This window comes from Gadus macrocephalus, chromosome 8 (assembly GCF_031168955.1).
Source record: "Gadus macrocephalus chromosome 8, ASM3116895v1".
NCBI classification, from domain to species: domain Eukaryota; kingdom Metazoa; phylum Chordata; class Actinopteri; order Gadiformes; family Gadidae; genus Gadus; species Gadus macrocephalus.
Genome location: NC_082389.1, coordinates 18,375,746 through 18,402,210, shown reverse-complemented (window position 1 = coordinate 18,402,210; position 26,465 = coordinate 18,375,746). Strand labels below are relative to the sequence as shown.

Genomic DNA, 26,465 nt, shown 5'->3' with positions numbered 1-26,465 from the left:
ATGAGGAAGAAAGGAGACTGAAAGAGAGGATAGGACAGATGAAGAGAGAATATGAGATAAGGAGAAGGAGAGCTCAATTATTGACCAGAGTTAATTGTTATTTTGCGGAAACAAAATACACAATGCAAGGAGAGTCTCCTCACGTCAATGAGGCTAGTGAGCTGTGCGGTTAGTGAGTAACAGCTGCTACAGTAACACCTAGACAACCAGTGCATCTAATCTGCAAGCATTGTTTACGATCAATATTGAGCCACATTGATTTAAGCAGAGTTGATTCAACAGGAAAAACTGTCAAATGTGCATAACACACATTACATTACATTTCAAAATATAATGTGTTTTTTGGGGGTTAAAAATGGGAAAGCTTTCTTTATTTTTGGAGATATGAATACATTAGAATGAATCTGTTTAGGAAGGAGAAAATATGTTTGTGTTTTACGTTTATTTATTGTTTCCATTTGACTCATCGTGGATGCAGGTCCCACCAGTCAGCAGAAGGACGGCATAGATGACGTTCCCAAACGACATTTCATGACTGTAGTGTCATTAATTCTTCTGATTATTTGTCCCCCTCCCCCCAACCATCCCCACTCTCTTCTACTGGCAAACCTCTCTGTGAAACCCTCGAAGGAAACCCTGAAGCCTCGATAGCCGTTAGCACAAAGCCCAGACTCTTTGCTCCACTGTAATTCAGAACCTCGGTTATCGTTTATACCACATATATATATATATATATTATATATATATATATATAGTATATAAATATTCTTTTTTTTATTGTATATCTTTTTTTTTCATTACCATATTAAGGAACTGGCAGCTTTAAGCAATCATGCTGCACAAATTAGTCTCCTGTTTATTTATTTCTGAAGAGAACATCTTTTCTTTAATGGCCCCCCAGAAACGCCACTTTTAAAAACCTTGAACACACAGATTAGAGCCGGCTCTGTCACTTTATTCCACACCTACTTCCTTGAAGAGAACATGAAACAAGCCCAATTGGTCACTCCCAGCCAGCCTAACGAGATAGGACTCATTGATTGGTCAACCGAAGACAGACGTGTCATCAATTTCACCCCACATTAGCCTCACAAGCTTACTGATTCAGAGTGGGCTTTCAGGAACTCATCCTATACCTATTGTAGAGTTCTCCCCCTGCCATTTGCCCTGTAGCCCGGAGACCACCCTGATCACGCTCTCAGTCTGTTCTGGACCTCGGGCCGCCCACATCCATTTATAGTTGGCGGGAGTTTTTTTGCCTTGATAGACAAAACTCTTTCAGCAATTCAGCTTAACACAACATGTGTACCATACGCACCGTTTCAGTCGACACAAGAGATCAAGGAAGAACTGTGAAAATGTCCTTTCACCGTCTTTTATATATTTTAGTGAGCACCCTTGATCTTGTTTAATTGTTGTTATTTAGTCTATTACTGCAATAACTTCAGTTATGACTGTGTTCACTCTACTGATGTTAACATTACAGCTTCTTGCGTCTGGAGACGCCATTCATATTTTGCTTTGTTTACGACCCCAACTAACAGCACAGTCCATGATTGGCCAAGTTATGTTATTAACTACGACACAGTCTCTGATGGCCAGATTATGTTATTTGCTACGTCACAGTCCCTGATTGGCAGGTTACGTTATTAACTACGACACAGTCTCTGATTGGGCCAGGTTATGTGATTGGCCAGGTTATGTTATAAAGTACGACACAGTCCCCGATTCGCCAGGTTACATTGATTAGGGAGTTGGTGTGGTGGCGTGAGTTCCAGACTGATCCCTCTAGTAGACAGAGCATGAGGCCATGTGATCAGGCTGGTCTCCAGGCTATTTGACCAAATCAATACCATTTATTTATTTTGATATGTTCACTGAGTCCGATTTACAGTGGGTGCGGTTATGACAGCGTACAAAAATACCAAGAGCAAAACAACAGGGCGGTGGTTGGGCTTCCCTAGAGGGCGTACCGCGAGAGGTTTGTTGGTTGTTGTGGACGTTTACAACTGCATGCCGTGTGTAGATGTATCCTCATGCAGTTCACCGGCACCAAAGACTCCATATATGAATACTTGTACCTGAATGGATACCGACTGTTGATATATTATTTACAGATGATAAGGCTGTTAAAACTTGACGGGTGGGTTGCAGCAAACTTGAATAGATTTGGATCTTTTTCTATTTGCAGCCAACAATTTTTTTTTTTACAAACGGGGTTCCATTCGGTCGAGATTTATGAGTCTTTCTAGTGGTACAGCAACCTGCCCCTCGTTGGCTCTCATAAATCCAAAACACAATCCCCTCCCTTGTAGGCCTTTCTGCTGGACTAGCCAGGAGAATAATATTTTTTCATTCTTCACACAAAACAAAGCCCTCGAAAGCTGGTCCTTTGTAAAAAAAAATACAGGAAGAAACCCTGTCCCGCTCGCCGCTGTTAGTGTGCATTTGTTGCTTAGCATGGAAGCGCGAGGAGCCTGAGCTGGCTGCTATCGCACCCTAACAGCCCAGGCCCATACGCGGAGCACCCACACCACTCCCCAGTGTTACTGCTTGTCTGTTCATTCAGTTGGAGCTTTTTCTGTTTCCTTTTGCTTCTTGAGAGAGAGAGAGAGAGAGAGAGAGAGAGAGAGAGAGAGAGAGAGAGAGAGAGAGAGAGAGAGAGAGAGAGAGAGAGAGAGAGAGACATGTAGCTCCTCATGTCTCTCAGTTTGGTCAGACTGTAGCTGCTTCACCTGCTCCACCTCCCTGTAATACCTAACCTTAATCACAGCAACCGATGTGAGACCGACTGCGTGAGACATCTTTCTAGAGTCCCGCTTATTAAGATTCCCAACTTCTCAAGCAACACAGATCATCATTTGTTTCTGGTTGTGTTTTTCGTTTCGTGACGTGTTGTGTGTGTGTGTGTGTCTGTGCCTGTTTTTGTGTGTGTCAGTGTTTGTACATGTCTGCGTGTGCTAGCGTGTGTGTGTATGTTCTTGCTTAAGTGTGTGCAATTATTGTGTAGGATGCCTCTTTATTGATTGTTGTGTGTGTGTGTTTGTGTGCGTTATCGTGATTCATGGTCTGCTTTGTGCATGGCTCCAGTAAGTACACATTTCATGCGACGACCTTCCCATTTACCCGTATAGGCTGTAGATCTCCTCCTCTTCTCGTCTCCTTCTCCCCCATGTCATGTCTTTTTGGGTTTCAAGTCTCCCGACGACAGGGAGAAGTGTCCCCATCGTTGTGGTTGGATGGTTCAAGGAGGTTCCTAAAATATTTGAAGCCATACACAACACAATGCCAAATCTAGAATTATCTTTCAGCTTTGTGGAACAACAACAGCTCCTATCTGCTCTTAATTAATGGCTATCTGGGTCCCATCTTGGTACCATCTTGGTTTTAAATGGTAGCAGGGTGGAGGACTGAATCTGCATTCATTCCTCCACCACCCTGCCAGCGAGGTTGGAAGCAAGATGGCTGCTGGTCTAGTCAGAATCATGGAGAATGGAAATTAGAACTAGTTTCAGAACCAGCATCAGAGCGTTGGTGGAAACACCCTCATCCTGCATAATCACGTCACACACATTGGATGTGGAAAAGACGCTTCGAGCACGATGATTGGCTGCATCAAGGCTCCTTGGTCTGATCCCCGAATCAGCTCATGAAACAGGCTAAACGCCGGGAAGACTCTCGCACAACAAGCCCTGCTTGCTGTGTGAGTCCTGAGGATTTGAAATTAGCATGAGAAACTGGGTTGACTTTTTTTTCTCTGCTGTAGCCAGAAGGAGCTGATTCTATTGTATCTCTAGCACTGAAACGTGCTATGAGATGCTGCAAGATTGGGTTGGTTCCCCTCGTGGTTCCCCTCGCCCTAGGTTTCCCTCTGAGACTCATTCTCTATGCATAGCATCTCCACAAGAAACATGTCTCTCTCCTGGGCCCCCATCCCTCACCACAGCTTCCCCTTCCCCCCCCCCCCCCCCCCTGGACCTGGCCGCAGCCCATCGGCAGACACTAGAATATCTAATCTGAGGCAGAGCATCTCATCAGTGTCAGTGTGATTGGACTCAATGGTCACTTTTTTACCAATTCAATTAAATCAGGGCCGTGAAAGATTCATTTAAGATTCCATTTTGGGATAATGAACCCAGGCTGCGGGCATGGTCGCTGAGGCGTCGGTGCCTGTACAAGCGCCCTTCTTTGTGACTCAATTATTTTATTGTACCGCCGAAACCAACCAACCCGACGTGACACATGGCTGCCAAAGCTCACCGGGGGGCATCTGGCCTTATGAATGCACACTGGAGCCACAAATCCTTGTCACGATGTATAACCTCATTGTTTCTCCCTCTCGCTCTCTCTCTCTCTCTCTCTCTCTCTTTCTCTCTCTCTCTCTTTCTCTCTCTCTCTCTCTCTCTCTCTCTCTCTCTCTCTCTCTCTCTCTCTCCCTCATCTCTTCCTTGCTCCCTTCTCGCTCACCCCAGAACATCAACCACTTTGATCTATTCGGAGACATGTCGACGCCTCCCTCGGTGAGCACCATAGGCCCCCATATTATCTGTTATATTTATTTGAATTGTAGTGACTTTAAAAGTAGTTCCCTAAAATCACCTTAGTTCTAATATGACAATGTATAGTGAAAAGTTTAATAAAAAAGATTCATGACTTTGGGTGAGGTCGCATTTCACGTGCGTGTGCGTGTGTGTGTATGTGCGTGTGTACTGTGTATATGTGCTAATGTATGGGTGTGCGTTTGATTTCCTCTCCCCTTCCCCCAGATGCCTCCATCCCCCGCCAACACACTGGACCCCAGCAGGAGCAGCAGGCACCACTCCTCCCAGCAGCTCCCCCCCCCCAGAGCTGTACGCCCCCTTCAGCCCCACCTCCATGCCCTCAGGTACCCCCCAAGCTGCTCTTCCCCTCCTTACTGTATAGAGCTCAGAAATCAGGAGTCTAAATGGGGGTCTTTGATGTTACTGTGAAACAAATCCTGTCTTGAACAAATGATTGATCTCTTCTTTTTCAAAGCAAACTGAAACCTTCCTCAGCATCGCCTTTCCTGGTTTGATCCCCTGGTGATCTATGCCTTCCAATTCCTCCTCCTCCTCCTCCTCCTCCTCCTCCTCCTCCTCGTTCTCCTCTTCCACCTTCTTCTCCTCACCACCTCCACCTTCCCCTTCTCCTCCACCACCACCTCCTCCTCCTCCTTCTCCACCTCTTCCTCCTCCTCCTTTTCCTTTCTCCACCTCCTCCACCATCTCCACCTCCACCACTTTGTCCTCCTCCTCCCCTCCTCCTCCCCTCCTCCTCCTCCTCCTCCTCCCCTCCTCCTCCCCTCCTCCTCCCTTCCTCCTCCTCCCTTCCTCCTCCCCCTCCTCCTCCTCCTCCCCCTCCTCCTCCTCCTCCTCCTCCACCTCCTCCCTTCCTCCTCCCCCACCTCCTCTCCTCCTCCTCCTCGTTCTCCTCTTCCACCTTCTTCTCCTCCACCACCTCCACAATCTCCTCCTCCTCCACCACCACCTCCTCCTCCTCCTCCTCCTCCTCCTCCTCCCCCTCCTCCCCCTCCCCCCTCCTCCTCCTCCTCCCCCCTCCCCCCTCCAGGCTACATGACGATGGGTGCGGTGCAGGCGGCACAGTGGGCCCAGCAGCCGTACGGGGGCCAGGCCCAGACGCTGGCCTTCCCCATGCAGGGGCCCCTGCAGATGGCCCAGGTGCTCCCGGGGGGCCAGCCGCTCATCTGGAGCCAGGCCAACATCTTCCCTGCCACCCAGCAGCAGTGGGCGGCCATGGCGGCCTACATGCCTGCCCAGGCCGTGGGCGTCGGGGGCCACCCCATCCCGGCCGCCGTGCTCCAGGGCCTGGTGCCCATCTCCGCCGTCTGCCCCCCAGGCCTGCGACCTCTCCTCCGCCCCCGTCCTCCGCCATCGGCAGCCCCCAGCACGTGGCGGCCAGCTTGGAGGGGGATCCCCCGGCCCTACTCCTGAGGCGTCTGGTGGGCCTGGGGAGGGAGGGCCTCTGCATGGAGCAGGACGCCGGCGAGGGTCCGTCCTCTTCGTCCTGCGCTCCCGCGGGGGGCGGGGTCGACCTCGGGGCGGCGTCGGCAGCGGGGAGCCGGTGCGGGACCCCGGGCCCCGTATGCTTACAGGACACGGTCAGCGGGCAGCTGCTGCCGTCGCCCGACTCTGCGGTGAGCCAGGAGGAGGAGGGGAGCTGCAGTGACCTTGACCTCTCCAGAATGACCTTGAGCCCGGGCACATCCTCCCTCTCCGTCCTACAACTCTCGTGAGTGTTTGCTGCTAAGAAGCCGTTGTAAAGTGTCAGCGTTCTAGAGAAGCGTCCACCCAGAAGGTGTTTTTTTCTTCTAAATCTGAGTTTACCCCAGGATAGCAATGCTGCTCACAGAAGGGCCTCCCTGCGCCTTCATGTGTGGAGTTGTTGTGTTCTCCCTGTGTACACTTTGATTTCCTGTTGGTGCTCTAGTTTTCTCTAACCACAAAACAATGGCACATTGCTCATATTATGCTTTTCTGTGGTTGATAATTGCATTTGGGGGTACTACGAGAAAGGGTTTTTCTGCCTTGAAGTTAAAAATACACCTTGTTATTCTCACACAGTTTATTTCTGAAGAACCACTTTCAGCCTCGGTCAAAAAAGCTGTTCTGTTTTAATGATTTGCGCGCGTGTCGGCAGTCTCTCACCCCCTAGCAGCTGTAAATATTGGAAAGAGGTTTTAATGATCGCAAGTTTAAGATCGCAAGTCGGATAAAGAATCTCAAACACAGGCTGAACGATCGGATCGACCCCTAACAGCGACCAAGTACCAGCAGGTTTCAGTGGTAAGTTATGTTGTTGCTATCTTATATTTCAGATCTAGAATTTAACTGTGAATTCTGCAACCGTGAGTGGCCGAAGTGTATATTTTATAACTTCTTATTTAGGTATGCTTGTCGAAACTGTGACAGAATACCCAGCAGGGTGGAAAACGTCTGCTGCCAAGAAACAACAAGAGTTACCATCAGTTGGTATCATCACTTACAGTGCTCCTGTTTTTGTTGTCTCTTATCCAAGAATGAGACTTACAATTGCTTGTGTTGGGAAACATCGTTCCATTCTTATCCATTCCAGCAACATTGTTAATACATGTTGCATCCAGGATCAGTACTATGTCCTATGCTGCATGAAGCAGCTTCTATCGCATGCATGGTGCACCATCCCGGCTTAACTGCTTCTGACTCTAGACGGTTGAGGAATAGGACAGAAGAGGAGCATGTTTTGTATGTAATGTAATGAGATACACTCAAAAAATAAATTCAGAACGGTAAGGTTTCATTATACCACAGGATCCAAATAACGAATAAAGATATGACAAATTAATCTTTTCCTCAAAGTACATTTTTTGCAAATGTACAAAAACTTTACTGAAGCATCCTTGTATGTCGACATAATATTTGAACAGAATTGTTATTACATCCTCTCTATACAGGCGTGACAGGCGTCTCTACTGTCACAGCTTTGCCAGCTGGCCCCTTCTTGGGACAGGATGTCAGGGTGGTCATCCCCTCGTGTGCAAGGCTCCGGCCGCCGCTTGACTGAAGCGGGAGACATGGCGGCAACAACTTCCTCCTTTGGGGGTCTCCCATACTGGGATGACAGGTCGGTGGGGATGGGGGATCGTCTTCAACCAAGGGTGAGGGGTTGTCAAACACCTCATCAGAGACCTGGCTCAGCAGGGCATCCACTGAGTCTGTAAAACATTCATTCTGTCTCCTAATAATTCTAAAAAATATTTGGATGTCTTACTGTTTTGTAATAAAAGATAAATTGTACAACTAACTGTATTTCGGGTGTCTTGATCTGCTCTGCGTGCAGTCCCCCTTCTTGGACAGTGTTGAGCAAGTTACTTCAAAAGCGTAATGCATTATTTATTACTTGTTACCGTCATTTCAAAGTTATTAGTTACATTACAATATTACTGTATTTGAATTGTAAGGCCTTAGACTACTTTTACATTACTTCTGCATTACTTTCACCAAAATAACAGAAAATATGGATTTGGTGTTCTCAATAGATCTTCTTGTGTTCAATGCAGCTCATGACACAGCAGGAGGTGATGTGGTTGGCATAATGACTGAGCTAGGCTTAAGGCTAACACAAGTACAATATAATGGTCGCAGTTATGGCTCATGGTGCAATACATTTTATAATAGAAATACTGTAAATGTAGGTATTCATATCGAAATCAATAAAGCTAGAGCCTACTACTGTAGATTGTAAAAGAAAACATTGAGCCCCCTTTCTGGTTATTCTAGGACGAAATAGGGTGGTTGACACCGACATTTTGACTATTTGTCCTGTCTTTGGGTATTTGGCTCATTTTGATCGCCCCTGCCTAATTCACAATGGCTGGCTATGGCCATTCACAAAAATGTCCTTAAGAACAACCTAAACATCCGTTTTCAGAAATGTGCAACTCACTGGTGGTGTTCGTTGATGTTCCAAATCAAGTAACGCAGCAAAATGTGTTTTATTTGGCATTTTGTAAATCCATTGATTTCGTTTGGAAGACTTATTGCTCGTTGAACGGAAACGGAAAAGCGGGCTGGTTGTAGTCTTCTCGCTCCATTCTAGCCCTACTGTTGAGACGGAGAACCAAGCGAAAAGACTTCAACCAGCCCCCCTGGTCTCTGCTGCTGCTGTGATCTTCTCCTCTAGCAGTAAGAGGAAGCAAACATTTGCACAGATTTTTTTTTCTCCTGCGAATCTCGCGGTGTTGGCGAATTTGTATAAAAACAAGACACAAGTTAATTTTGGGTTTAAAATGCATTACTGAGATTTGTACAGAGTAATATATTACCATTATTTTTTTTGTAATGCCTTAAGGCCGATTTAGGGTCGTTTTAGACACAGAGACATAAGCACGTAATTTACACAAGGGACTTGTTTTAGACAAGTTTTGATTTACGGTTCCTTTAAGGTTCCTTAAGGATTGCGCGTGTTGCAAGGGGATTCTCCGCCAGAACAGTAGGGGGAGCAACGAACGAATCTGTGGGCGTGGAAGTGGAAATCGCTGGCTTGTTTATATTTATGCACTTCCAGTATTTTCGACGAGAGTAGCTAAGTTTAGGTTAGCTGTCTTTTTCCACACTCTGAACGATGTTAAGGTTGCTGTAAAACCGGAAATGTGAGACTCCTGAAAGGATGTGGTTAGCTGGCCAATCACAGTCTTTGCGAGCTGCGTAGGGCCGTAGTGTTTTTGTCGCATAGTCAGGAATTTTGGGCGACGCACTTAAGCACGTAAGGGGGGATATTTTACAGCGCAAGGGGGGGTTATGTATCTTACGTGCTTACGCGTTACGTCTAAAACAGAGCATATATCGGCCTTTACATTACCGCGTTACAGCAAAAAGTAATGCATTACAGTATTTGCATTACTTTTGTAACGCGTTACTCCCAACACTGTTCCTGGAACACAACCTTGAATACAGCTTGTCCTGCAGATGTCGTAGGTCCGCATTTTAATTGTAATGCATGATCGCCTAGTGAAACTTACAATAATAGAATGTCAAAAGTCAATGCTCCAGTTCATAGAGGCACCGGAGGGTTATTGTGTTGGTCAAAATGTTTTTTCGGTCATTGTTCAGATTCTCTCGTATTGAATATGTGGCGTCACGATGTATAAGGCCTAATGCCGCAGTAATATTACAGCTTGCATAATCATAAATTTAACCCAACTAAATCATGTGAGCTAGAAAGTTAGCCGAGGCACACATCTTACGAACAAAACATTACAAATAAATAACGCTAGGTATCTTTTGCCATGGTTGTACTGCTCAGCTACAACCAACTCATGAACCCTCGGTACTTGCTAGCTTCTTTGTTTTAAACAAAACAAATTGTTTTTGATCCCGGTTGTGATCCTGAAAGTCCAGGTTGTGCCAACTAAGTGGGAACTGCCCCGTCTGCAAAGACTGACCGAGGCCAAAGTCCTGCATCATAACGTTACTGTGCCTGGTTCTGGAAGCTTTCCTCAGCAAAATTAAGCATGAACACATGAACACAATGCAAGGCTAGTGCTGGTCTTCGGAGGAATGGTAATAAAAATTAACTGTAACTGCTCATTAATCATGAAGTTCATGCAAAGGGAATTTTTTTTCGCTCAGAGTATAGCATCTTCTCGACATGGCGGCTGACCGACCTCCATCGGCCACCGCTGTAAACAGCTTTGTTTGAGGGCATGGCTGAGCAGCCGGGAGGCATGACTTCTTAACTTCCATGACAGTCTGACGTCAGATTGTCAGATTGTACTGCAAACTAGGCGTTTTAGGCGGTGGATGAGGTTTTTTTTCGGTGGGCACGATTCCACTGGCTCAGATTTCGATCGTTTTAATTAAGCGGACCTTAAACATGGATAAAAATGATATATAAGACCAAAGCAAAGAAAGCAAAAAAGCATATTATCACCCCTTGAAAACGTCCCTGCCCATAACCATGGCGGCACCAGAGATTTACCTTTCTGGTGTTACCATGGGGCTGAAGTGTGTCGTTCAAAAGGCTCTGTTGATTCACAAGAAATAGCAATTGCTACACAGAGCATAAGCAAACAAACCAACAGAGCATCCGACCCACTGCGTAAAACATGAATCACACAGCCATCCCACAATCAGCATCAAATGCGTGTTTTCCAACTGAAAAACACAACACCAACCCACAACGTCCACTGCTATTCGCATTACATAGACAATGGCCAATGACAAAAGATATACAGTTATGTATTAAACAACAGACTCATGGCTGAACTAGGAGTTGGACAAATCTTACTCTCAACGTGCAATACCTCAAGTAATGCAGCTAATGAATTTCAAACAAAAATCAACAGAATCATTGCTTGGAAGTCCAAGCAAAACAAGTAGGCTGAATAGCAGTAAATATTATATTTTGGCATGCAAAGCTGAACCTTATATCTTTCGTGTTCGAACATTCCAGCCAGGAGTAGAGGTCCAAGCAGTCATGAATAAAACTGCTTTGCAGATTGCCAAACTGTTGTGAAGGGTACTTTTTCAAAGGGGGCCTTCCCTAGGCTGCTAACATCGCCAACAGTATCCCCACTAAGAGCAGCTTCATCCTCCACTTTCTCGTCTTGCTCTATTTCTTGATCCTCTACTTCTCCCTACCACTCCTTAGATGAACTGCTGTCATTCCCACTTTCTTCTATCTGCATTTCACTTTCCATTAAGACGCCACTGACTCCCCTGGATGAGGTTGTTTTTTCACAAAGAAATCTATAAAAAATGTCCCGCCAGCAAAAATAATGCAGGCAAGCTTGTAAAAGCACAATGTTCAGTGTACAGCTACCATATAGCTATAACAGGGGTGGCCGACCAGTCAGAGACTAAGAGGCACATTTTTTCTGTGTTACTGCAAAGAGCCACATCACACACACGCACACATGTACACACGCACAGAAAATACACACACACACACACACACACACATACACACATTCACATATAGATACACACACACACACACACCACTGTTCAGACCTCTGCCCAGACAGATTTATTGTAATTTGCTTTCGCAAATGCAGCCATCATTGTTTCGTTCCCATCTATGCCACGGGTTCCGTCTATTAATGGACCGATATCCAGGAGTTGTTCTTTGATCAAACAATCGTTTGACACAGATCGTGCCAATATTGCCAACTGAGGCTTGTCTTGTATGTCACAAGACTCATCCAATGCGACACTCAAATATTTGCATGCTCGAAGATCAGAGTGCAACTGCGATTCAGTAGCCGTGTTAATGTCCGATATTCTGTGTTCAACAGTATGGTGGGACAGTTGGACGTCTGACACATTAGTTTTAGTTTGTCCTTATCAGGAGTCAAGATTTCAACAACTTCACTGAGGCATTTTTTAACAAACTCCCCTTCATTGCATGGCTTTTTAGCCCGTGCAATTTTCCAAGCCAGTTGATACGATGCAAGCGTTACGGTCTCCGAATGCTTCCTACATTTTTAGAACAAATGATTCTTCCTTTCTGAAGTGAATTAGTGAATGTGCAGACGCGATCAAGCAAAAATTTGGGTCGAACGCACATTTGCGTGAGATGAAGATATATAAAGAAGAAAAAGAAACACAATTCTATCCGAACCTAAGATCTGCATGAAATCTGGCAAATAGTCAATGCCTGAGCTGAGTCTGTTTCATTTGATAAATAGTATTTCAGAAGGTATAACAGATCAATGAAGAAAATTCACGGTGACATGTACAGGAAATTCTTTGACCTGAGAATAAATATTTGGTTGGACCTATGGACTGATTGACAGACACAAACCACATTCTGGGAGGCAGAGCTGGACTGGGACCAAAAAATCGACCTGGCATTTTTGGCCATGGCGGCTCACCATGAATATTTATACCTTATGCGGAGGAGTACGATATACCAGAGGATGTATGCGCATATTGTGTTGTTTCAATAATGTCAATAAAGAGCAGCTGCCTACATGGAAGGTAACCATGTTCAACAATGTATACGCTCCTTCACTAATTACAGAGACTTTCATCTTGGGAGAGAATGCTGCAGTGCCACATTTTCCATCTTGAAGTGAAAGTAGTTGTCAAAGAAACACTGCTAGAGATGTATTTTCAATGTTTAATGAAATATACTGTTTATACAAATATAAATAATACAATTAGGCCTACAGCAAGACCATACATCCATGTAAAATAAAGAGCTCCTCAAAGACACCTTAAAGTCTGATAAACAGAGAGAGAATGAGAGAGAGAGAGAGAGAGAGAGAGAGAGAGAGAGAGAGAGAGAGAGAGAGAGAGAGAGAGAGAGAGAGAGATAGGGGGATAGAGGGAGAGATGGATACCTAAATCGACACAAACACACACTTTTTGCCACACATACTCTCAGGGGCAGGGAAGTTAATTTCACTAGTGTTATTTCTCTGGTTACCTACCAATGATTAATCATCCATTTCGGCAAAGCAATGTTTCAGTAATATTACATGATAATATTAACTGAAAGCTGTAACACCTGCAAACTATCCTTTATGGCAAGATAAAATAACACTGTAAGTTGGACCCCAACAGGGGCGGAGTTGGGCACTTTTTCATACCGGGAGCTTCCCTTACCGGCCGCTGATTTGTAGATTTCCTCATCGGGAAATCTCCCCATCGTCCCGATGTCCACTCTGGACACCAAGTCTACTCATAGCATTAATTGAAAACAAAGGCTATAAAGGCAATTCACACACACACACACACACACACACACACACACACACACACACACACACACACACACACACACACACACACACACACACACACACACACACACACACATGCACATGCACACACACATACACGCTAGGGTGACCACCTCCAAACCAGCAAGGACGAGGCTGTCAACAAAACTCTATAGGCCACTATTATTATGCATGTTTTAAGTCTGACTGAATAAAATTTGTCCAGTACTATAATTTCCTATGTTGAGCATTTGCACACTTTTAGCCTACAATTTCCCCAGATACAATTTAGTGAAGATGGCCTGATGGCCTGTCCATGATGCTGGGAGGTGTTGTGCACCAGAAATAATCAATAAATACATTTAAAGGGGTAATGTCATGCTTCTTTAGCTTTTCCCTTTGCTTTAAATCTTATATGACATATGTATACCTGTTTGACGTCTGCTAAACTAGAGAAATTTAAGTCTGAGCCAGTGTGTGAAACAGCTTGTTTGCGCTCAAACTTTACTTCTGTAACAGTGTGACGTCAGACTTTGCCTTGAGCGGTGCTGAAGTGCAGAAGTGCCGCCTCCCAGCCACCCGCAATGTTCAATATCATCCCACTGCAGACACAAAGGGGCGTTCTCGTGTGGTGGGGGTTCCCGTTTACGCAGACTGGAACGCCCCCTTCTTATTCTTCGTCGCCTTTCTCGCTGAACTGGATTAAAATGTCAGAGTCTTCTACTACTCAAAAAGCATGTCAATAGTGTTAGTAAACTTCCAAAGCTTTTCAAATCTTATTTGGAAAAAAACTTCACATGGTGTGTCTTTTTACAATTTATTCGTTACCAGCATTCGTAGTGTTGATCAGCAGTGAAATAGTCAGACAAAGACGTTGACGTTGCTTAGCAACCGAAGACGCTGGGGTTGACAAGTTACCGGACTACTACCCATGCAAGTGAACGGAGCGTTCCACGGCATTGAGAAGACCCGTGTAATAAAGGCCTATAATATTTCTGTTTATGGCATAGATTTCTCCTCAGATTAGGCCAATAAAGCAATGATAACAAAAACTAAAAAAACACAAACGCTCGATCAAAGGCCCGGCCCGACCCGGCTCAAGGATAGTGGTGGGAAATATCGGCGGGCCGGGCCGGGTCAATCAAAACCCTCATTGTTTAAGATGAATTGGCTAAACAAAAGACCACTGTAGCATATATAAACACAATTCAAATTGTGCAAGGAATTATAACTAACTTTCACTGTCAACACCGAACCCGATTTTCTCAAACAGAAGTTTCAAAATAAGATCTAGTAGTAAGTACGGGTAGCATAGAACTAACGTTAGCCAAGTGGGGGCTCCATGATTGCTAAATCTAATGAGCGAGGTAAAATTGCCATTAAGGAAGGAAAGCATAGTATGCCTTGCGACTGTGCTTCGCAGTATGCCTTGCGAAACCCAGGATGCCTTTCGAAACACCTCGTGATTGGTCGATGAAACGCTACCAGGAACGCCTAAAGGGCGTTCTTGTGTCATGACGGAAACGCCCAAGCCTGCAGATGGACACTTCTCGCAATGTTCACAACTTCTCGGGGGTGTGAATTTGCCGACACACGCGCAAAGCGTTCGACCAATCGCAACAAAGTGGGTGTACTGACCAATCGCAGCAGACTGGACTACTCGGGAGGGGGGCCTGAAAGCGACATGATTCTGAACAAAACGTTTTTGAAAGATCCTGAAATCAGTTTTGCAGAAATCAACAGTGTGAGAATAATAAGAGGTATTTCTTAACATACAGGCATGTAACCCCTTTTCTTGTAAGACCCCCAAATGCAATTATAAACTAACTAAAAATCCATGTGGGCTGCCGTAGCTCAGGAGGTAGAGCGGGTTGGCTGGTAACCTGAAGGTTGTTGGTTCGATCACCGGCTCCTCCTAGCTGAGTGTCGAGGTGTCCTTGAGCAAGGCACCAAACCTTAACTGTTAGCTCCCGACGAGCTGGCTGTCGCCGTGCATGATTGACTCCGCCGTCGGTGTGTGAATGTGTGTGTGTGAATGGTGAATGTGAGGCAAAATTGTAAAGCGCTTTGGGTGGCCAACGGCTAGTAAAAGCGCTTTATAAATGCAGTCCATTTACATTTATGAAATGGGATCTTTAATTCATAGATTAACATGGATTACGGTGGGATTTCTGAGAAATGTTGTCCACTGTCAGACACGCACATGGTAATGCGTGAGTATAAAAGTGTCTTTAGCTCACACTGGGGGCTAACCAGTCCCTCCCCCTGCAGCATCAACCCCGGCCCCCCCGCTCCAGGGCTCCTCCCCTGACGGCCCCCCGTCCTCCCAGTCCGCTGACCCCCCAGCCAGCTACAGCCTCCCGGAGCCAGAGGCAGCCCCAAGCCCCCACACAGACCAGCAGTCGGTAGGTGCTGCCCACACACACACACCTACACACATACACATTCACATTGTAATTGATAAAAGATCTGCTGTTTTGTGAGGTAAATTTTGCACTTTTTCAAAGATAATTTCGTGCTAAAATTCAAATAAGGAACTACTTGAACATTAGCAGGTGTGGTTTGAAATTTTGATTAAAGAAAGAGAAAATAATATCCTTGCTGCCTCTCTCTGTTTGTGTCACTGCCTCTCTCTCTCTCTCTCTCTCTCTCTCTCTCTCTCTCTCTCTCTCTCTCTCTCTCTCTCTCTCTCTCTCTCTCTCTCTCTCTCTCTCTCTCTCTCTCTCTCTCTCTCTCTCTCTCTCTCTCTCTCTCTCTCTCTCTCTCTCTCTCAGGGTGGTAGTGATGCAAGGACTCTGTCTCTAGAGGCCAGTGAAGCTGAGCTGGTGTCTCCCAAGGACCTCCACTGTCTACAAGAGGACAGCTAGAGTACAGGGGGCCACCAGGTACGGTACTGCTGCTGCTTCTCTCTTCTTCTCCTCTCTGTTCCTCGGGCTGTGAAAAAATCCTGGTCGGCAACATGAACACATGAATAAATCTGCATGTTTTTTCTGTGGGAAACAGAGCTGATGTGGCAGTTCAACAGCACGCGTGTGTAGCAATAGAACATGTCAGAATGCCTAGGCCCCCTTTACTCTACTACACTATTGCCCTCTACTGGTGAGATACAGTTATCACTGTGCCAATTTAGAAATGGGCTTTGATGAATGTTTCTGTTTTGTACAGGGGGCGGAAAACCTCCTGAGGGCACAACAAGACCTGGAAGAGAAGAAGTCTGCTTTCTGTTGAAGTAATAATAGACAACCCATCTCTTCCAGCTGGATAACACAGAAACAAGTTCCTTTTTAATCTTTACCGTTCAAAACCTGGATATAATTCTTCAAGGTCTGCTTTCCAACGGAGCGCATCGACTTCAAGGGAAAACACAAAACAAAACTCTGGAGGCTGTGCTCTGCAATCACATAGCCTCTCAACCAGTAAGTGACCTTTCACCTTTTAACTCAGACAGGAAAGCGCTTGAGGTTGGTATATATACGTACATACCTCGAGGTTAATATATCGGCCCATATACCGTCAAGGAATAACTATATGCCACACGGATGTGGATGATGATACACAAATTATTTTTGGAAGAAAAAAAAAGATGAACAGTGTTAAAGGGGGAGGAGCTTTGTGTGCGTTGACCTTCACCGCGTCAGGGGCCAGCAGCGAGGACTGAGCCAGACGGACGTAGCCTACCAAATGATCTGTGGAGAGCCAAGCATGAGGGGAGACTGGACTTCAGCGGACTCCACTGTGAGCTGTTTCCTGCAGCTTTCTTTAATGTTTAAACAACCAAACAAAAGAAAATCAACGTTTTTTATTTGTCAATTTTTAGGCTGTGATTCCCCGAGTTTCTGACTGGTGAGACTCCAGCGGATATCAAAATGGCTTTGAGGCGTTAGTGAAATGATTTTTTTTCTTTTTGCCAAATTGCATATATTTTGTAAATAAGATCTTCCCCGTCTAACCGCCCACCCCCACACCCACCCGCTGCCTCACGGGGCCAAACAATTGCCTCTCGTAATACATCCACCCCCCCCCCCGCCCCCCAACCCCCCCCCCCCCCCCCCCCCCCCCCCGGGCTCCGGATAAATCTTTCTACGGTGGCTGAAATTCTTTTGCACTTTTTTTTATCATCATCATTTTCTAAAAAATAAATATATATTCCGAATTCTGGTCTGTCGGTGACATGAACTGTGAATCTGTGTCCCATCGCCATTCGTCACGCCTGCTGCACCTGTCTTACACTTGTTTAGCGCTTTGTAGTTTGGAGGAAAATATGAAGGGGATCTTCTAACAATTCTATAAAGGTCTATTGAAAGAAAAAATAAATGTTAGGGCAGTTCTTTTACAATATTATGGTTCTCTTTTTATTGAAGGTTCATAGTCAGAATTGTCTGCATATCTTTCATTTGCTCTTGTTACAAATTTGCTTTCTGACATTTTGTAGGTATTACATTTTGAAACATTAATTGACATACCTTTAAAACATTTTCATAATTAAAATAAACCAGGCAATTCTTCAATGTGGTTTAATACAGATGCAATGTCTGTGATTATATCTTGTCTGTGTTATTCTAATCTGAACAATCAAATCAGATTAGAATAACACTGAAAATGGTCGTAAATTCTTTGAATATTTCTTAGGATCTGAAATTAGATTTGGACATTCCAAATAAAAAACGGCCAAAAGATGGGCAACAAAAATTTGAAACAAATGTAAAAATATCACCATGAACTCCTACACTTACAATAAAGACGCTAACTGTAACCCTGCTTGTGAAATACAATTGCAAAAAAATAAAACGTCCCAGGTATTTTGTAAATTGTATTTATGGGATCAAGAATTGTACCGAAAAAATATTTAGAAAAATGACTTTTATAGGTCTGTCTCCTCCCTGATCACTGTGCGCATCCCACTATTCGGTTACAAATAAAATATAATGTCAGTCCCAGCTTTGTCTCTTTTTACATGACATGTTATGTATTTCCCAATCAGTTGTGCCAGCATCTGATGGGAACTGTTTGCCTTCTTTTCATAAACTGGTGTTGGGTGTTTCGGTAAATTCAAAATCAGTGCCAGGAATTTAGGTTCAAGGTTCATTGATGTAGGCTGGACCAACTAAACGATGGCATTTGTGTTTATTCAACTTGTTTTCTAAAGCTGGACGGGTAATCAATGATCATATTTTGGTTTTGGTTTTGTCCGTTTTCCCCACACTTGATAGGGAGATAAAGCTTTGAAAACAATTAACTTTGTGTGTGTGTGTGTGTGTGTGTGTGTGTGTGTGTGTGTGTGTGTGTGTGTGTGTGTGTGTGTGTGTGTGTGTGTGTGTGTGTGTGTGTGTGTGTGTGTGTGTGTGTGTGTGTGTGTGTGATAAGTAGCTTTTTATGAATAAACCTGATTCTTTAAGTTTGGCCCAAAAAAAAGCTAAATAAATCTAGCAATTTAGCTGACTTTTCCAAAGCTACTTGCAGTAAATTCAGATAAGCCTACCTCATTGAGGAGCAGGACATCCAGCTCAAGAAGGACTCATAGGTCTGACAGTGGGGATCAAACCTATTTCCGTTTGTCTTGGAGTCAATCATTCTATAGCCACTAAACGTAATAATCAACATTTTGGTTAGACAGACATAAACATTTTCACACACATATTCCAACCTGCATCCTGGGGCCTAGAGGCTAAAGTAAGTCCACATTATGAACGATCTGACCTGTATTGGTCAATGTGTTTGCACACGTACACATGGTGCAAAGCAGCTAGTACTCACAACTAACAGTCACAACCCACCAGCCACCGCTCTCGCACATAATGGGGAGCGCTGAACTCAACAGACAATGCTGTCTTCTCCTGGTGTCCTTCACCGTAAAGCTGCTCACAAGGTATTCCACTGCGCTCTTGTTTTGTTACAGAACCGGACAGCTGCAGGCCTAATATTGTATTGCGCAAAAATATTATATATATATTTCTGAAAATATATATATTGTGGATGCAACCTGATTGGAGTGAATACAGCTAGAACACAGCACAAGTTGAATGTTAGATTTCCTCCTGAAATACATTTGGTGTTTTAGATTAAATACCACCTGGTGCATTATGAGTCAGTGGCCCTATAAGGCAACATCTGAGGAGTACCTGGGTCATTATATGACATCATTAAAGTTAAGTGGCATGCAGCAAAGACAGATTTAGTAAGTTTATAAAGCAATAAATCTAATAAAAAACAAATGCAAACGTACAAATATAAACTTGATGAAACACAAACAGGTATACTATCTTGAGAACCAAATTTACTATTGTTTCATGTGTTTAAATGTTTATAAGTGTCTTGTTTATTGGGGGGAAGGTAATTCGTTTAATTTGTGATGCAGTTTTTTTAATTGAACCCTCTCAATATTCTGCTATTTATTTAACTATTTAAAGATCTGAGCAGTATTTCTCAGTTAAACAAGCACATAGCCCAATATGTTATGAAATTAATCAAGACATTGATCGAAATCAGTTACTTTTGGGTCGTGGTTTCATCCTTGTGTTATATCTACTGTAGTGTTGCCATAGCGACAGCCAGCAGTGAAGGACTGAGTGTTCGTGAGGCACGCGCAGCAGGTCCCGGGGTCATAGTTCAACCCGTGGACTGTGTGCTCTCAGAGTGGAGCACATGGACACGCTGTGATACTTGTCAGAAGAAGAGGGTAAGGCAGAGACCGACTTTCAAAATACATTTCCCAAATCATAATAAATGTGATTATATATCTACTTACTATCAAGCCATATGCCGGACACTAAAGCTAATTCCACCCATGTTTCTTCTGATGTGCTGCTGACATGTCTAATCTAGTTTATAAGGATGCTGCTATTCCTGACCTCGGCCTTGACAATGAGAGTGACAATGAGAGTGTACTTCAAAAACAATCATCCCATGACTCCGGGATCATCACCTCAATGTCTCTCTCTTCATTTATTCGTGCCTCTCCCTTCCTTCAGTACCGCTTCGCCAGACTCCAGCAGCCCTCCCAGTTCGGAGGAGAGCCGTGCAACTTCCACGGCAGGGAGGAGGAGGCTTGCAGCGTCTCTTCTCGCTACACCTGTAGCAACATCCCTCCCTGCACGGGCTTCCTGTGCGCCTCCACAGGTAGCTCCACTGTAGGCCGACCTATCAGAACCAAAGATAACACCTGCATTGAACAGTCATTGATGAGTCATTTACAAGTTATTGACAAGTTATTGACATGTCATTAACAAGTCATTGACAAATCATGAACAAGTCATTGAAAAGTCAATAACATGTCCTTGACATGTCATTAACAAGTCATAATCAAGCCATGAACCAGTGACACACACTATGAAGATGAACACATAACGAGTTCAACGTGTTCCACGACTAGTGCACTACTTATTATGACCCTGAGTCCCTCCTCTTCCGCCATAAGACCTGATCTCTAAAGAAATACCTACTCTAGTCATGGACGCTTGTCAACGCCGAGAGACCAAAAACTATTTAGAACCCGTTTGAATGTGCCGTGAAGAAGATATATTTGTCAACATAATTGAGTAAGGCAAAAAAGTTGCAGTTTTTCGTAAAACAGCAAAGACACTAAGACAAGGCATATCCCTTCCATGTATCTTACCAGATCCAGTTGGTAGCCTACTGGTTTTATCCAGTGACTCCTTCAGGTCTTTTTATAAGCAGTGAAAGACTTTGTGTTATTACGTCCCGGTATGAAAAGAATTGTCTTAATGTAAGCTTTTTATTACGCAATGACGTCAGTTACCTGTTCGGTATGCAGTCCTTTTATTTTGGTATTTTCAGTCTTATACTTAAAATTGCAAAAAGAAAAATCTAATTGTAATTAATGGCACAATTCCAACGGTATCAATGACTGTTTTAGTCTCGCCATAGCTTAGCGTACATATTTCTTCCAAATGAAGACCCCATGGTGTCCACAGAAAGCGCTTGGTCGCTAGTTTCCAAAGGGTGCAAAAACTATTTTATACGCTTCAAATCAAGTCTTCAAAACATTGTTGTCAATAAAGAATGCTTTCTCTCGACTTCTTGCTTCCTGGCAACTTATAAAAATGCCTATTCCGTTACAACATGCAGCCGTTGAGTGCCATCCATTGGGTGTCCCCCTGCCCCCACCCTAGGACGCTGCATCCAGGAGTCTCTCCAGTGTAACGGGGACGACGACTGCGGGGACTGGTCCGATGAGAAGGGCTGTGGCAGTGTGAATAAGCCCTGTAATCAGGAGGCAGACGAGTACTGGGGCATAGAGGACCTTGCCAAGGGGTGGGTCATATTCCAGGTCATGCCGGTGTTTACTCTTATTGTTATTACAGTATTATCATCATCATCCACCTTTGTTGGTTAATGTCTTGACAATTTAACATGTATTCCCTAGCCTTTTACATCCCTAGATTAGGAATAAAATTTATTTACAGTATGTAACCATTATATGTAATGGATACATAACCTCTCTCTCTCTCTCTCTCTCTCTCTCTCTCTCTCTCTCTCTCTCTCTCTCTCTCCCTCTCCCTCTCCTCTCTCTCTCTCTCTCTCTCTCTCTCTCTCTCTCTCTCTCTCTCTCTCTCTCTCTCAGCATCAACATCCTGGACAGCCAGCTAGAGGGGGTGGTGCTGGACAACAGGTACTACGAAGGCAGCTGCCTACCTCACTACATCCAGAACAAGCGGTACAGGAAACCATACAACTTGCAGCAGTATACCCTGCAGGTAGCCTATATATTTTATGGATGCATTCCAATATTTCTTCAATCCACACTTTGTCATTCTTTGTGCTAATCTCCAGAGGTTTTCCTTGATCTTTATTGTACCAGCTGTTTCAATTGTAGAACGCTCCACATGAAGCTCAATCGGCTTGGGGTTACGTCAGTGTGAATCCTCAAAGGTCTTCTTTTAGAGATTATTCGACTAATTCATCATACATTTAGATATCACACCAACTAATAGTTAGATAGAACAGACATGGTCGGCTACAAACCCTGAAGATTGTGGTCAGAATATCAACGTTTTGAATAATGCAGAGGCAGCCCTCCCATCATTCCCAATTCCACCTTGCTTCTTTATCACTATCTTGCTTGGGCTGGATGCACAAGAATTCAGGCCTCAGACACATTCAGCCAACGGACACACAGTGCTATCTGATCAATGGCAATGAACACATAGTTTGGAGAATGTGGTATTTCTGGGCAGTTGCAGATGAATGTGAATCTTACTTCTTTCCCGTGCACTCTCCCCCTTCCTGCAGCCAAAGGGCTCGTACGATTACTCATCCAAGAATTTTGAATCGTACTCCGATTTCTCTGAGTACTCCAGCAGAGAGCGAAGAAGCAAAACCACTGTCTCGTTTGGCTTCAGCATACCAGGGGTGGTGGAGTTTGGCTTCAACTATTCCAATGAGAAGTACTCCAAGTCAGTGAAGAAAATTCGTCGTATGTCGGGAAAGGTGACCTTATTTATGTTTCTCACTCTTAACGTCTTACTATGACTGTGTCTCGGAAACGCATATAATATGTTATATTGTCGGTGTGAGGGTAAATGTAGCACCTAAGACCATTCCGAATAATACTAGAAATTCTAGTCGTTTACCAAACGACCTGCAGTAAATTGACCCTTGAGAGATGGATCAAATGACATTTTGAATTTGATCATCTTTTGTGTTGTACTTTTATGAATACAAAACCAATCTTTTACTGGGTAATTCACTGCACGCTTGTCTTCTAGACCAACAGCTTTGTGCGGGTCAAGGCTGAACTGGAGCTGGCCCAGTACATACTGAGGGCAGAAGACCTGGTCCTGCACCATGAGTTCCTGATGCGGCTGCGCTCCCTGCCTCAGACTTATGTCTACGGCGAGTTGCGGCAGATCTTCATGGACTATGGCACCCACTACATCTCAGAAGCGGGTCTGGGAGGGGAGTATGAGTACGTCCTTGTGCTGAACAAAGAGGAGCTGGCAAAATCAGGTATTTCAACCGTCATTACTACTGCATTTAAAGTTAGTTATGCCCCCCCCCCAAAAAAATGATACAGCTATAGCTGCAGCTACATCCCAAGCCACTACCTGGGGCTTGGGTTTGCCAGCAGATCTCAACATATTCTCTTTTTTTGATAGATTACAGTTTGGAAGATTACAAGAACTGTGTGCAGTCGGGGTTTAATGTTGGAGCAAACATACAAGGCGTCTATATATCTGCAAGTATGCAAAGTGGAGGATGTGACGGCCTGCTGAAAGAAATTGGACGTGAGTTACAGTTCTGAAACCTTTGAATCAAATGGTTTCACCATGATTTGGCTGTGAAAACAATATGTTCTGTTCATCGTTACAGGGTAGGATTTTTGTTTCGTTAGTTTGAGATTGTGTTGTGTACAATTTAGTGATTTAGAGATACTTTTATGCAGATTGACTTCCAGATTCAATGACTCCAGACTAGAGTGACTTTGGATGTTTAGGTGAGGCATCTTGCTCAAGGATGCCTACTGGTACACAGCCAAATTTAGGAATTGAACCCTGTACCTTTTGGTACTAGGTTCAAATGTGTGGTTTTTAGACACCCCTCTAAAGTCTCAAACACCTTAAACCACTAGACTAAAGTGGGAAGCATACTTGTATTTTAGACACTTCTTGCACATACAAGAAAATAAAAAATAATTGACTCCTTTTAAGGTATGCTGCTTATCGACCACTCCTTCTCCTTCTAGAGGACACAGGGTCGGAAAGTGTAGTTGAGGACTTTTTCGCCGTGGTGAGGGGCGGGAGCAGTGAATCCATCTCTGCGCTGGCGTCCAAGAACGTCCCTACCCCGGATCTGATGAGGTTGTGGGGCGATGGCGTCTACTACAACCCTGAATTCCTCCGCAGAACGGTGGGGCGGTGGGGGGGGGCTTGCTCTGCCTCTCTCTCTTTCACTCACTCACTCACTCACACACTCACTCACACAAAGGCTTTGATTTATGGTCCTTCAGGTATCTTTAAACGGTAAGTAAACTCAGTATAAATAAAAAATAATATTAAAAAATAATATTAAGGTGCTGTCCAATGTGATCAAAACGTCATACTCGCATGAGCAAGGGTGCACATTAAAGAGAAAAACACCACTCTGGTAAAGTATGTTTAGCCGGAGTGAACATAGGAGGGGTCTGTCTCCCTTTTAAAAACTCATTATTCATCGTGCATCCCTCTCAGACAATGGCCTTAAACTCGAATAGGGTCCTTAGCTTTAGCCTATTCGCATGGGAGGAGCCTTGATGAGATCTACTATCGAATGACATGTTTGGTAATTACTCTCGCTAGGGTAAATGAGAGGCCTCAGGCAGCTTTAATTGCTATACTGTCGTAAAAATACTCTCCCATGCACTCAATAACTAACACAGCCAACCCAATATACATTTACCCGAAACCAAAAGACCATAGGATCCCAATATTCCTTTAAATATATTTGTGGATTTATTGTCCAAAAACACATGTCAGTCAAACATTTAAAAGGAAAGACATTAACAAAGTACCCCGGGTTTATAAGAGTCAAAACCGGTTGATGCCGCGATTATTGGAGCTCAATATGGAATTCAGAAAATGTTCTTTCCGTACTCACAAAAGAAGTCTGAAACCAAAAGGGAAACTCCAAGCGGCCTCTCCATCTGTCCATCACTGTCCTCACGTTAGTCCCTCTGCCCCTCGGCTGTCTTCTTAGACAATCCCCTCCACAGCACCATGTGAAAGGGCGTCTCCCCTTTTTTTGTTTGTTTAGGGAACCCTTGCTACATTCAACTTCCCTCGACAACTCGGTTAAACTAAACGGTCCAAGTCAAAAAACGAAAACTTTCCTTCAATTTGAAAAAAAATTTAGTACCAAAAAATGAGATCGACATCCAATTGAAATAGATGATCATAATATATGAAACATATGTCCCTTACTCAGACGCGACCTCTGTATGAGCTGGTGACCTCCAGGGACTTTGTGGGCTCTGATCGCCTGAAGACGAACCTCCGCAGAGCCCTGATGGAGTACCTGGACGAGAACAGCGCCTGCAGGTGCTCCCCCTGCTATAACAACGGGATAGCCATCCTCAAAGGTCAGCCATCACCTAGGCCCTCTGCCAGAGAGAAGTCTGTCTTAGGTTCAGGACCATGTACTGATGTCATTCTTTCATAGGTTCAGGACCATGTACTGATATCATTCTGTCTTAGGTTCAGGACCATGTACTGATATCATTCTGTCTTAGGTTCAGGACCATGTACTGATGTCATTCTGTCTTAGGTTCAGGACCATATACTGATGTCATTCTGTCTTAGGTTCAAGACCATCTGATGAAATTCTATCTTAGGTTCAGAACCATTTACTGATGTCATTCTGAGGGATTATTTTTCTTAAGCTTCAGGACCCTGTACTGATGTCATTCTGAGTGATTTTCTATCTTGCAATGTATGAAGATATAACAGAGAAGAGAGCGATCATGTGGTGCTGATGATAGAGCGACCTCCGGGTGTGTCTTGTGGTCTTCAACAGGCACCAGGTGCGAGTGTATTTGCCCTAACGGCTACTCGGGTCGAGGCTGTGAGATCACTCAGAGGCAGAAAGGTAAAGTAACTTAAAGAGGCAAACCTAAAAACACCAACAACTAGCCTTTTGACATTTGGTAATCTTAATATTCGTATGTATGTTCAACACAGAAGTGGATGTGACATAACTCATGAGACCTCTTGAACCCCATAGCCATCGGCATCGACGGCAGCTGGAGCTGCTGGGGGCCGTGGTCTGTGTGTGCTGGAGGAACTAAGAGCCGCAGTCGCCTGTGCAACAACCCCGCGGCGAGGAACGGGGGCGCGGACTGCTGGGGACTCCCGCAGGAGTCCACCGGGTGCTGAACCCCTTGCAGTGGTCATAAGAAAAGTCAGAAGGGCAGAGAAATACCCATTGTCGGCATGGGATTCATATTCATTTTGTTGAACCACTGTCTGGATACTCATGGGTCATTTACAGTCTAGTATAAATAAACACATTGGTGCAACAAATGGTGCAAAATTATTTGATTTTATTTCTTATTTATTGGACTTATTTCAAGGCTATACTTGGCGGATGCTCCCTTCAAATTGCCTCCGTATCTCTGAGATGCAGTCATTAAACTCCTTCCTGGAGTCCTTCCATGTAATTAATGCATAGATCAGAGCTACCGTCTGTACCCAAAACTTCACATTCTGATTCATTCATGGAAAGTAAA

General features: G+C 44.4%; 2 protein-coding genes across 2 annotated transcripts; both read left to right on the top strand.

Moving 5' to 3' along the window:
* The first annotated feature begins 122 nt into the window (after positions 1-122).
* On the top strand, positions 123-17,072 carry dab1b (DAB adaptor protein 1b). The gene is given in 12 exon segments (XM_060059283.1): positions 123-156; positions 479-537; positions 4,473-4,520; positions 4,767-4,835; positions 4,837-4,885; positions 5,590-5,870; positions 5,872-5,898; positions 5,900-6,250; positions 6,252-6,270; positions 15,518-15,651; positions 16,021-16,131; positions 16,412-17,072. Coding segments are annotated over 11 exon segments (1,164 nt in total). The 3' UTR covers positions 16,114-16,131; positions 16,412-17,072.
* A 1,887-nt stretch (positions 17,073-18,959) lies between these two features.
* c8b (complement component 8, beta polypeptide) lies at positions 18,960-26,270 on the top strand. The gene is made up of 12 exons (XM_060059740.1): positions 18,960-19,112; positions 19,778-19,922; positions 20,215-20,362; positions 21,376-21,517; positions 21,828-21,960; positions 22,496-22,693; positions 22,972-23,212; positions 23,362-23,490; positions 23,949-24,112; positions 25,166-25,319; positions 25,754-25,825; positions 25,961-26,270. Exons 1-12 carry the CDS (start codon positions 19,042-19,044, stop codon positions 26,110-26,112), a joined length of 1,749 nt encoding a protein of 582 aa, XP_059915723.1. The 5' UTR covers positions 18,960-19,041; the 3' UTR covers positions 26,113-26,270.
* The last annotated feature ends 195 nt before the right edge of the window (positions 26,271-26,465 follow it).